Genomic DNA, 13,018 nt, shown 5'->3' with positions numbered 1-13,018 from the left:
TTTCTTTCTTTTCTCTTCCCTGTTTTTTGGTCTTAATGATAAGACATTTGAACATTATGATAATCTTTATCTGCTAAATCCAAAATGGCTACCTGGAAGCCACTTTATTTCTTCTGATCAGTCATAAAATCAAACGAACACAAGGAGAGACCAAAGGGAACATACGTATGAAATTTGAGATATCCATTCAGTACTTCTTAAGAAATAGCAATAACAATCTTTACTAGGTAAAAATCTAAGATGGCTTCCTGTTGGCCATTTTGTGTTTTGATCAGTCCCAAAATCAAATGGGCATAACTAGGGACCAAAGGGAACCTACATATGCAATCTGAGAAATAGCGATAATAAAAATTGTTCACTAATGGATAACGAATGGACGGTGATGGACCAATGACGCAGAGCGATTTAAACATAAAAAAAAGAGACCTGCTTGTTTTGTCATTATTATATTGATACCATGGTGTTGTATTTTGTGACATCAAAATAGACTTTGAATTCATTAAATAGGATATATATGTGATATTATTACACATTTTAGCCAGACATTACTAATTTAAAATCTAAGCTAGCGATAGTATGATATGCTTTGCATATATTTGAAAGCTTAAGCTAAATATGACCTGAAAATGGAAGAAATTGTGATTTAATATAAACTAACAATACTTTGACAAATTTTTAAACAAATGAAGATGTTCCAAGATTGATATTGACCAAGGAGGCTGATGCAGAAATACTTCATAAGGTCTAGAACTTTCCCTGATGAATCTAGGTAGAGAAATTATGGATGATAGAAATGCTGTGATGTAAAAGTGTGAGTGAGAGCTTTACTACTCCTAACTGGGGACAGTTATTGTGTACAATGTACCACTACTAATTGTGCTCGATGAAGCAGAACTGGACACAGATGATCGATCGCCAGCATGATTGCGCCCTTGAAATCGTTGTCGTATTCGTTCTAATTCTTGCTCTTTCACAAACGACCTCTGTCTTTCCCGCCGGTCTCGTCGCGTGCGAGGAACATCTGTGGGCAAACATGCCATCAGGTTAGTAAGACACACAGAGAAACTCAAGTCACATGTCACCGTTAATGCCACTGTTGCTAGGCAACCCAATGTTACAATTGAAAAGTTCACACAGTGCTAAGGACCAATCAGAGAGGATATTGAAAGAAACATTGCAAGTTAGATAAAGGACATGTAAAAAGGCAGAAGGGCCCAAATCAATGTAAATAGAAGGCAAATTCATAGCAGCATAACAACCAGCTTTGATCACAACCTAACAGATATTTCTAAAGAAAAATTAAATTATTTACAAATCAACAATCACTTAATCCCCTTTTTATGACCAAAGACTGCAATAAAAAAATTAAAGACTACTTTAAGAAAAAAATTTAGACATGAAAAGAGTAAACAGTCCAAAACTTGATATGACTGAAGACTATACTGCATAAATTTTTTTCATGATAATAACCTAATTTTTTAATCAATTAGATTAATCATATTGCAATATTTTCTGTATTTTCTGTTTTTGTTGAATGCAGGTTGTGACCATAAAGCAACTGTAAAACATCAAGTCATGCTAAAAAGTGTCCACAACATGTGTTGGTGAACAAGTGGCATTTAAACAAAGAAAAACAAAAGTAAGAAAAACATTGTCATGGTGTCATTCTTCAAAATTAATGACTACATTTTCATGGATCTTCATAAGCAAGACATTATTTTAACATCATACAAGTAGTTTCAGCATCAGATGAAAAACATCTTCATATTTTCATGCATTAAACAAAGTTGTGTTTGTCAAAACAAATGTCATTGTTTGCAAGATTATACAAATGTATTTGTAATGAAGAAGATTATTCCATTATATGGATGTAGTTCATCAAAAGTTAATATGGGAACAATTGAAAGCATTTCATCTCAGCAGGCAACATAACCAATACCAGCAGGAAATAAATCAAGAATTGCATTCATTAAAATGTGAGCCGCCAAGACAATACCACCAATCCGATTATCCACAGGTATCCCTCACAGGCGCCAGTTAACAGGGTCACACGCACTCGAGGGCTACGGCAAGTTTAGAGGTACAAATTCTATGGCTGATCCCTGAGGTAAGGAAGTATCTAACAGACAATTGAGTGCTATGATATATTTTTGGGCTAATGGACACTGAAGGAAAAACATTGGTCTGCATCCACTGGGTTCGCATGACAACAAACTTAAAATATTGTACCAACCTAATGAATCTGAATGTTCATTTCCGCATTCCAATTCACCTGAAAGCTTATAATCAGACTCATACATGGTTGCAAGCTCTGCTGTCACATAGTCTCGGATACCTTCAATTTGAGAATCCGATTCATCTGAAAGCTTAGAAGCAGTTGGGGTATTGGACATAAACTCATCTGGCTCATACTCTTGTATACTTTCTAGTTGCGAAGCTGATTCATCTGAAAGCTGGGAAGCAATCTGCGAAAAGCTGGCTAGCTCTTCTATCAAATAATCTGGAGCATTTTCACACAGAGAATCTGAGTCAGAGGAAAGCTTACATGCTGACTGTGTGTTGGGCGAGAGCTCAGCTGTGCCATTAACTTGAATATTTTGAGGCATCCCTGGTTTGTCTGGTGGTCTGGCCTCCTCTACAGTTTGTTGTAACTCGTCAAGCCTTTGTCGTCTTCGGCGCTGCTCTGGAAGTTTGTCATGTTGTTCTTCTGGCATTAACAGGCAATGTCTAAGGAAAAAGGAAAGTTTTGATACCATTTATCACATTTTCAAATTTGAAGATTTAAATTCATTCATTTGATCTTATCAAGATTCAACAGCCAAAGTCATACGTAAAAAGTTTATCAAGAAGAGACTATTTGTGTGTAACTTCTATAAGTGGGTATATACTACTTTCCGGTATACAGTTTTGCCTTCTCCCTGTGGTAGTCATTTTATGTAATTTAGTAAAACTCTAGACTAAAATTGACCAATGCCAGCAAAGAAATCAGTTTTCCTAATCACAATATAAACACTCACTCTTTAGATTTTTGTTTGACCTTCATGTATTCCTCAGCTGGGTTGATGTCCTCAGCAGGTAGAGCTGGTGCACTTTTGGACTTGTTCATTTTCTTTGGACCTGTTCCCATGGAGAAGCGACGACTCTTTCTGACGCTGTCCTGGTCACTCTTAATTCTAGGTGTTCGTCTGTCATATACACAGAACTTACTTCAGTTTTACCCAACTATAGTTCAACATGCACTGTCTACATGACCTATACAGCCTGAATCAGATCATGTTATCTAAATGACAAATAAAAATGTCTGCTGGAAATATTGTATTATGTTTAATCTGCCTGGTGATATCTCTGATGAAGTAATTTTACACGAAGAGGCACTGTATCAAAGAAATAATCATATTGATTCTGCAACAAAAGTTGTTGCTTGTTTATAAATCCTTGCAAAATATCCAACACAATGTACTGATTCACAGCATGAAGGCAGAAATAAAAAGTTATTTGCATATTTTTCAACTCAAAGAATTATTTCATACAAACCGTAAACTTTCTAACTGTGACATGTCTCCATCTTCTTCCCCATCTTCATTACGCAAAGCTGCCTATAAATCACAGAAAACATATACATGTTTTAATTATCACCGCTCTGGAGTAACATACTTATACAGAAACATAAATAGACATAAGAATTACAAACTTTAAAATTTTAAAATGAAACCTTTCATATCTGCTTCAATTTTAGTGTTTTCAAATTAAGGATTGAATATCTTACCTCATATGCCTGAAACTGTGAGAGAAGGTCAAGGTCAGCACCATTTCTGTTCATGTAAATCCGTGTGATCTGTTCCATGCCTAGTTCCTCCAAAGCATCGGTCACATCGTAAAATGTATCCTGGTCTGGGATTGCATTCAGTACCTGTCAGAGGAAAAGCTAATGTAATCTACCAATCATGGTATTGTGAAATCAGTAGAGTAATGTTAATGACCAGCTACTTTGCTAGAGAGAACCGTTTCCCTTAAATGTAATATGTAGTAAACAATAAAATATCTTAAAATAATAATTTTCAAACCTGAAAAAGAACTAAGAAAGGAATTTTAATATAATCTGCAATCCACAAGTAAAAGCTGAAACAGGATAAAATAAAAACAGTTTCAATCAGATATTTATTTGATGAACTACACAAGTTTAACTGTCAAACAAATACAAGGGAGATAACTCAAACATCCCTACACATTTACCTTATTGATCAGTGTCATTGAGTAAATGAGAAGTTCAGTGTCTCCACCATCTTTTTCATCAAGGATTCCAATGATATTTGTCCAAGGCATAACACCTGTTGGAAGAACAAAATTCCACATTTCAGTTTCAATCATGTGTGGGCTTCTGCTAATTTAAGGACAATAATGTATACCAATGGAATATCATATTCTACTGGTACACGTATACAAGAACCATTTTGAATTTAAGTGTGCAATTGAACTACCTACAGTAAAACAGGGTACCAGAAAGCCTAAACTTTTGATTGATGTCCAATCATGGCCTCTAACCACTAATGAATTTCAACAGCCCCTTTGCTTTTTTCTAACAACAATTCCTTAATGCACACATCTTAAATCCATCATCATGCCTAAATTTTGGAGGATAAAATGACAGGTGATTGACCTTGATTAAAACATATTTACAAAAAAAAAGAGTTTGTAAGCTCATTTCTTATTTTCTCCGAGTTGAGAATTTCTGATATTTCAGGTCTCTGAAGCAAAATTTTTAAAAATTCTACAAAATGTTTTAATTTCTAAAGTTACCTTACTTATAAGTAATTCATAACATTCAGTAAGACTCATAACTGTTCAGGCCAGTAGAATTCCAGGAAATTCTTTTCCCCATTCCGATAATAACTATTTTTACATGTTATCACTTAAGTATCGGATCAGGTAAAATTAAAAGGATGTTAAGGATATATTTGCTTGTTTTTATAAGGTATACAGATGGTGAGTAGCCCCCCAAAAAGAGCCAAATGTATTTCTTTTATGATGAATCTTGTTGTGTAGTGTTTTAAATAATAAATAGTATGTAAACCTTATCTATGGCGTTTCTTATGTTGTGTATAAATTTTCTTTATTGAAGTAACTCCTAATAAAGGAACAAAACACGCAATATTCATGGGCAACAAAGATGTTCATATTATTTCAAGGAGACTTTTAAGAACAAACACTGCACTACATAACCTTCCACAAATGATAAGATGAAGTGGGATTGAAAATACTTCAAATTTTTAACATTGTATGACGTTACTTCCAATTGAGTGCTGCTACGACTGAATGGATTAAACTCAGCCAGTACCTAGTGGCTATACTTCCTTTGTTTAGTGACACATGCTACTGCTAAATTTAGACATCCTTATGTCTATTCACTAAGAATCTCATTTATTTTTGGAAACATTCAAAACATTTACATATGTCACATACTTATTTTACAGTCTGGTATTCAGTACTGTGTCAACTGATTCCATTGTAAAATGACAACCAACCATTTGTTTTATTTAACCGAGACCATTGTTATCAAGAAGTACAGACATTGTTTTGGACTAAGGGTGCGTGGCCAGATGGTGTCACAGATTTGGCCATGAAATTCCATAGGATTGTATGGGACATTTCTGTGGACCACTACAGAGCTAATTACAGCCAACGTCATGACAAGTCCACCAATCCATTCACAAGATCAGATGTAGGTGTTCTAATTTTAATTGGACTTTATAACTTTTTTATAGCTAGCCCCTAGTTATTACATATCTACATATCAAACAAGGCCAATCAGATCAGATTGTCTAGTGGAGTATACACAAGCAAAGGTCGGGGAATCGTAGAAGTACGACCACCCGAGGGATGTAAATATGTGCAACCAGGCGTGGTGCGGAGATCAGGTAAACCTGACACAAGATTGCCCTACAGAGCTGTACTAGCTAGCCCTCAGGGGTGGCTGGAGGGTCCGGTTACAAAAGTTGGACAATTGGTATTTAAATATCTATCAGGCAGAGTAAAGATGATAAGCATCATGTTGACAGAACTAACAGCCACTTGACAATACAATGACAAGTTGTTGAAATGTCACTAAATCTAATTTACGGACAGTTTACGATTCAACAAGAAAGAATTTCACATCTCAAATCTGATTTTACTTCCAATTCTTGTGTGGTTTACAATAGGTCTAGCTATCAAATCAGACCCTCAACTGCTTACATTTAACAATACAATTGGTCTGAAGTTTGTGACACAAACTTCATTGCCCCCATATCATCCTTGTTTACACAAATCTATTGTGGTTGATTTTGACATCTTTTCACAACGATACTCAAAATTCCTGATGCAGTGGATGTGTGTATACCTTGTAAATTTGGAGCTAAATCAAATATCTCTATGTAAATGTTGATATTTGTTGGAGATACCTGAACCTATCAACAGAGCCAATATCAGCTGAATCGGATACATCCTGTCTTATCAGGACTGTAAATCAGGAGGGACGAGTTTTAAAATAGCAACTCTGATGTTTAAGAAGTAAAATTAGAAACTATTTGAAGATAGAAATCTTGGCATGAATTCATGATGGCCATACAGCCTTTACTGAAAGCATTTCAATCTACGGAACAGAGCTGCTTAATATCAGAACATTGATGTTGTTGGCTTGTTAATAAGTCAGATTAAGGATGATGCTTGGTACATCAGATACTATGTACTTTATACATTCATCACTAATTAGCAGTGACGAGAGGAAAAAAAGATATGCAAGCCAAAAAAAAAAAAAGTACAGAGAATTTGTCCTTAAGTCTGATTAAATGTATGCCCCACTTTATTCATGATATACTTACACCTCAAGCTACACACTGCTGGCAAGCTTCTTCAGCATTCATTTTTTGCATAATATACTAATTTTATTCATGATCACAGTTGATATTTTCCTCAATAAACTAATTTCATTAACGTTATTCATTAGTGTTATCTTAATCTTAAGTTTGGATTGCGTGCTAAGACCCAGCCATAGTTGTGGATGCATACATAATGTGACACATGTTTACACCCTAGTCTTTGTACTCAATATCACCTCACCAGCAGGAACACAAAGACAGTAACAGCATCTGTATTTCAGTATGCTGAGAAACATAATTTTATCTTACAAAATCCTACAACAAATTTCGTTTTTTCAAAGTTGACAACAAAGTTTAAGGATAAAATTGTCTATGTCCACATTACAGCTGGTGAAATGGAGTATATTTGTAGGTAAATAAATCAGCTTTATATTTCTGGCGTATGCCATCAAACCACTTAGCAGCCATTAAAACAATTTACTGTGACAACTGAACATAGATTTTTGTCCTCATGTATTATTCATATGCCAGTTGCTACCTATAATACCTTATAATGGTATTAATGCGTTCTCTGACATTTTGTGTAGAGTTTAAAGGCTGACATGATCCCCCACAGGATATTTAGTGTGCTTTGTGGTGTACCCTCTGATCTAGTGACAGAGAGTAGGACCCCCATAACACTGTTACGTCATGAGGATGTTGATCACAAACACAGAGAAAGTCAGTATCAGTGACTAATGTATGATGTCAGAGCAATGACGTACTGTAGAGTTTATGAGATGTCCATCTTTGTGTATGTTCACAAACAACCATAAATTTTGAATGTAGGTAAAAGTTTTTAAAAAATACTATGACCGATTTTCAAATGCAAAATGATTTCAAAGAAAAATTTCAAAGAAAAATAATGTATTATATTGAAGGATTTTGTTTCTCGTCAATATCTTTCCAGACTTCAAAAACAAGATATATGACATACATAACACTATCATATGTTAACACCTGGTCAAAGGTAGAAATGTAACACTTTTCTAATACAGGTAAGTATTACAATAGGTAATTATGTGTATTGGAGCGAAATAAATACCAGCTCCTAACCAGACTATCGTAATCCAATCTCCTTTATCAAAACTTTATAGGGAGGTATCACACAGAGCTTAACACAGGGAGACTTTGCGTGTCCCATAAGGACTGTTTCAGCATGGTTGGATATGAGAAAAGTGACAATCATTTTGGAGCATTGATGCCAGCAGGCCTTCAGGAGTTGACAATACTTTACATGATTACCTTTCAGGAGTCATACAGCTTTACAGTGTTTATTTACTGTGATGTATTCAATCATTGGTCACAGTCAATTTATACTCCTTATATCTGTAGACTGTGGGAAAATGCCCTTATATGATATAGATTTATAAATATAGGGTTTAAAAGTCACTTGCCATCAAAATCAAGACAACTGTTCTTATTTAGAAGTTCATTGAAAAGTCAATGCATATCTCGACCAATGATTTTTTTTTCTACCTAACTATAGAATTCTACTTCAAGATAAAAACTGTACATAGCTACACACTTTCCACCTTCCTTAAAACAAAATCAGATATCATTAGATGATAGACACCACTTTGTTTAAAGAAAATACATGTAAACTGATACTTTTCTGAACAAAATTGTATACAAGGGGCAAAACTCTTTAAAAGGATTTCTAAAATAAATGCACTGAGACAGATGTTAAAAACCATAAAGTAAGTTTACTTATCCATTAAGAGGAAGAGAGTTGATTATAAAACTTTAAATTCCTATGATTGCTCAAAGGTCAGAAAAGAAACATTTTTTTTTTGTAATCATGAATTGAGTTTTTTTTTTGTAATCATGAATCAAGTCTTTTTGTCTGGTTCATTTGCACATGACCAACAATTTAGGCCACCCACAAAGGATAGAAAAGTTCTCACCTCGTTTTTTATCCACCTCATTGACAGCTTTCAAAAGCAGCATGGTATTTGTTTCAGTATATTCCACGAATACAAGCAGTAGCTTCAGTGATGTCTTCACAACCAATCGAAACTGTGAACAGAAAAAATTATACATTTACACAACAAATCAAAAGTGTGGACATAAAGATTTTGTACAGTCACCAGAGTGAATTGGTATAGAAAACGGGAGTAATCTTCTGAGAATGTCCAAATGCTGATTATTCAGAAATTAAAAACTCATTTTGATTACCATCACAATGAAAACGCTGGAGACACAAAATTTTATATATGCTTGAAATACGAATGCACTGCTTTCAACTCATTTCATAATTAACTTGTCGTTTACATAAACAAGAATAATATATATATATCTGATGTAAAATTGGAAACACTATTTTTTCTTCATATATATATAGAAAGAATACAAAGATACACAGGCTAAATTTAAATCTCCTTCAATTATTTCTGAGTAATCATCCCATTTAAAAATGAAAGTAAATCTATTCATAAGTTTATGTAACAATATCAAGAGGAAACTCCAACTTTAGGAATAAAAACCTACTCACATGCATAGTAAATCTTGGCATTCTGTATTCTTTTACATACATTTTTCAAACATAAAAATAAATTTCACAACCAACAAAATATAAGATGTCACATCATCCTAGCCTGCTAGTGATGTGCAGTTAATATTATTTGTCTCGTCAATAAATAGCCATCCCCTAATTTGTTTGTGAGTGGTACATCCGCTTTTTATGTGGGAAAATGAGCCTAACTTTATGTTTCATACTAAATGGCATGTATTGTATGTAGGTAGTGTGTGTATGTACTTCACTCTTCTAGTCCTTCACACTTAAAACATGATTTATCTGCCTACTAAAACAAATCATCTTCTGTCATTGTACAGACATAGTACTTACTGTAGTAGTCATTTTATATGATTAAAATCTGTTTTTTCAGACAAGTCATCCTACTGTACAGAAATAGCACTGGGGTGTACATACTAAACAGCCTCTGTAAGGGCGTTCTTCCCTTATTGTAATCTTTTCAAATAACAGCAAAAGTTCTATTTCAGTTATTAGAACAATATCAAAATACAATGATCTGCTCAAGAAAAGCTTTTTCCCCCTCAAATGAACAATGATATTATTGAAAAAAAAACAAAGAGCTGATTGTAATGAGATATCTCCCTAACAATTGTCATAACAGGGTACCACACATGATACAACATACACAAGTGTATGTGTTTTATATGACAATTCCTCAACAATACCTCATAATTAATAATGTACTTTTTCAATGCTTTTAACAATTATTAAAACTTCACGATAGTTGTGATAGTTGTCCTGAGAAAATATCGTGCTAAAAACCACAGATGTAGGTTGACAGGGGAGCCTGGAGGTATCATGAACCTGTGGTCTGGTGTGGAGTGCACACTTAATAAAATACGCTGGGAAGATGCCAGCTACTCCACATCAACCAGAGAGCTGACCTAATTAGCGTGCACCTGTACAGGTTAATGTGATAGGAAGGGGGGACTACTCTGGATTAATGTAGAGGGCAGGTCAATCTATTTAATTCTATCTACTCATACAGGTTAATGTAATAAAAAGGGAGGCTACTCCGGGTCAATGTAGAGGGCAGGTCAATCTATTTAATTCTGTATACCATTACAGGGTAATTAGCTGGAGTTTCCTGTTAGATTTCACTAAATAAGTCTGGGATTTTTGTGTGTTTCTATTTATACAGTCAAGTCAACACAATAAAACCATGATACATTGCTATTATTAGTATCACTTCTGCTGTATTCTGAGCGCTTATGTCAGAGCCAAATGATCAAAGTCCATTAAACACCCATTTTACTGTAAAAATCCATGTAATATGCACAAGGCTTTTTTGGAGAAATTAAAGGTCCATAGTTGGGAGTGCACATATTATGTAGCTTCAGAATTTTCAAGTTTTTTTTATTGTGGCTGTAGAGTACCACGTTGTTAGTTTTTCGTAAGTTGATAAGAATCGAACACAAGGCAAAGAGCAATAGTACCTTAGATGCCAGTAGATTATATAGCCACTGGATGGTGCCATTGTGATTGATAACACCATTCATTCCATCCACATACAACATCACTTGTCCCAGGGCTGAAACACAATTCATTTCAGATAAATGATGGACAATTCACAAATCATTTGCACTAAACAAACTACATCCAATAACCTATGCTTGGCCATAAGTCATTATTTAGTAAACCACACCCCTCTTTCCAGTTAATCATATTTTTAAGTGAAGTTGTATGATATAGTATAAGTAAGTCAAGTTAGACGTTTTATCACAAACATTATCATTAGAAACCACTCTCACTAGTCAATTCTTCATGTAAACATAATCAACTTTATAGGATTTACTTAAAATTTAGGTCAGGAATTCCATTGATAAAGGGCATGTACTCAGTAATGGACATAATTGACAAAAAATTCATCATTTGGTATGCTTTCAATGCTTTTTCATCTTGCCTTGCCTTCTCTCCAATAAGGGACCAAACAGACTCTTTTTCTAGTGACTGATCCAGTAAACAGTGACAAACATAAATCAACTGACCTACTAAGTATAACTGACACACTCCTACAAGGTGTTAATCCTTTCAAGTTGATCTCACTGGGCTCAAGGGGTTTTACAAGCAGTTGTTTATGTATAATTACTCACACACCCTGACCATTACAACACACCAGCAGATTAAAGTGTAATACACTAGTTAAGCAAGTCAAGTTACAATTTTGTGAATGACTAGTTTTGTGTACTAATTTACAGCTAATTAAACAATGAGAACAGTTATCTCCCTTGGTAAACTTATTCTATAAATACAACAGATATCAAATGCTTCCAACTCCAAACTCCTATATCACCTTCAGAATTCCAATGTGCATTGTTGTATTAAACTGTAATCTCCTAAACCTAAGAGGTCTATTTACACAGTGATATAGACTATTATTAAGATAATGCTTATAAAAAAGAGTAGATGTTAGAAACAGATGTTTGATCTCTGACAATTTCAATTCTTAATCAAGATTTTACATTAAATCAATCAAAGTTGAATCAATAATTATGAAAGACAACTAGAAGACTTTATCTTAAACTTCCTGTAAGGTAAATAACTCACCTCGTAAAATGTAGTTTTGGTAATTCTGGTCAGCCTCTGACCCGACCTTGATGAGACAGTCAAGGCCATCATTGTTAACAAACTCGTGCACAAGGTCTTTGTCATCCTAGTAAGATAAAAAAAAGTCATTTTAACATCTGGATTTGATAGTCAGTGAGATTTTTCTTGTGCATGGTTACATGAATTTGAGTGAGGGATTTTTAAACTTACATGAGCAATCTGATTCATATCTACAAAACCATGTCAATACAATTAATAATGAAGGTAATTCTGTATCAGATTAAATGTTACTTTTTATGTAACAGGGCAGCCTGTTTTGGTATCCAAACATTCATACGTTTAAACTAGGACCAACACACATAAATGTCATAAAACAATTACTTTTATCGAACCATGAAAACCACTTTACCTGGAAGATCTGCTTGAGGGAGAAGAGAGCTCTTCGTAATTCTCTTCCATGGGAATTTAAAAGTTTTTCTGTAAAGATAACAAAAGGAAATTGGATTTAAAAAAACAAAAGAGTGAAAGTGGATATAGATTCAGAAGCTTTTAAAAGGTTAATGAACAGGTACCCTATGGAGAGAATAGTTATGTTTTTGTTGTTTTGCACCAACTGACATTTTATTCCAACACCTGTAGCAGGATGAAGATACAAGGTACCAAAACAAACACTAGATAGGAGCCACAGACCATACAAAGTACCAAAACAAACACTAGATAGGAGCCACAGACCATACAAAGTACCAAAACAAACACTAGATATGAGCCACAGGCCATACAAAGTACCAAAACAAACACTAGATAGGAGCCACAGACCATACAAAGTACCAAAACAAACACTAGATAGGAGCCACAGACCATACAAAGTACCAAAACAAACACTAGATAGGAGCCACAGACCATACAAGGTACCAAAACAAACACTAGATAGGAGCCACAGACCATACAAGGTACCAAAACAAACACTAGATAGGAGCCACAGACCATACAAGGTACCAAAACAAACACTAGATAGGAGTCACAGACCATACAAGGTACCAAA

The 13,018-nt window shown here is 34.5% G+C and overlaps 1 protein-coding gene across 7 annotated transcripts in view; it reads right to left on the bottom strand.

Moving 5' to 3' along the window:
* The window catches only part of LOC132557517 (uncharacterized), a 115,095-nt gene that overhangs the window by 17,962 nt on the left and 84,115 nt on the right, over positions 1 to 13,018 (bottom strand). For all 7 annotated transcript variants that reach the window (XR_009554515.1, XR_009554514.1, XR_009554513.1 and 4 more), the window contains exons 9-17: positions 12,386 to 12,453; positions 11,977 to 12,082; positions 10,866 to 10,960; positions 8,801 to 8,912; positions 4,234 to 4,328; positions 3,767 to 3,910; positions 3,535 to 3,596; positions 3,018 to 3,185; positions 2,546 to 2,727 (exon numbers count right to left, since the gene is read on the bottom strand). Coding sequence is in view for 4 of the 7 variants with exons in the window: in XM_060222014.1 (XP_060077997.1) it covers positions 2,546 to 2,727; positions 3,018 to 3,185; positions 3,535 to 3,596; positions 3,767 to 3,910; positions 4,234 to 4,328; positions 8,801 to 8,912; positions 10,866 to 10,960; positions 11,977 to 12,082; positions 12,386 to 12,453 (1,032 nt within the window). In the remaining 3 variants the exon portion in view is untranslated. The remainder of the gene's footprint in view (positions 1 to 2,545; positions 2,728 to 3,017; positions 3,186 to 3,534; positions 3,597 to 3,766; positions 3,911 to 4,233; positions 4,329 to 8,800; positions 8,913 to 10,865; positions 10,961 to 11,976; positions 12,083 to 12,385; positions 12,454 to 13,018) is intronic.

Source organism: Ylistrum balloti, unplaced genomic scaffold (genome assembly GCF_031769215.1).
Source record: "Ylistrum balloti isolate Yb309-2 unplaced genomic scaffold, AGI_CSIRO_Ybal_v1 Utg370682, whole genome shotgun sequence".
Classification (NCBI taxonomy): Eukaryota; Metazoa; Mollusca; class Bivalvia; order Pectinida; family Pectinidae; genus Ylistrum; species Ylistrum balloti.
Note: the sequence above shows the minus strand (reverse complement) of the source record. Positions and strands in the feature narration are given on the sequence as shown.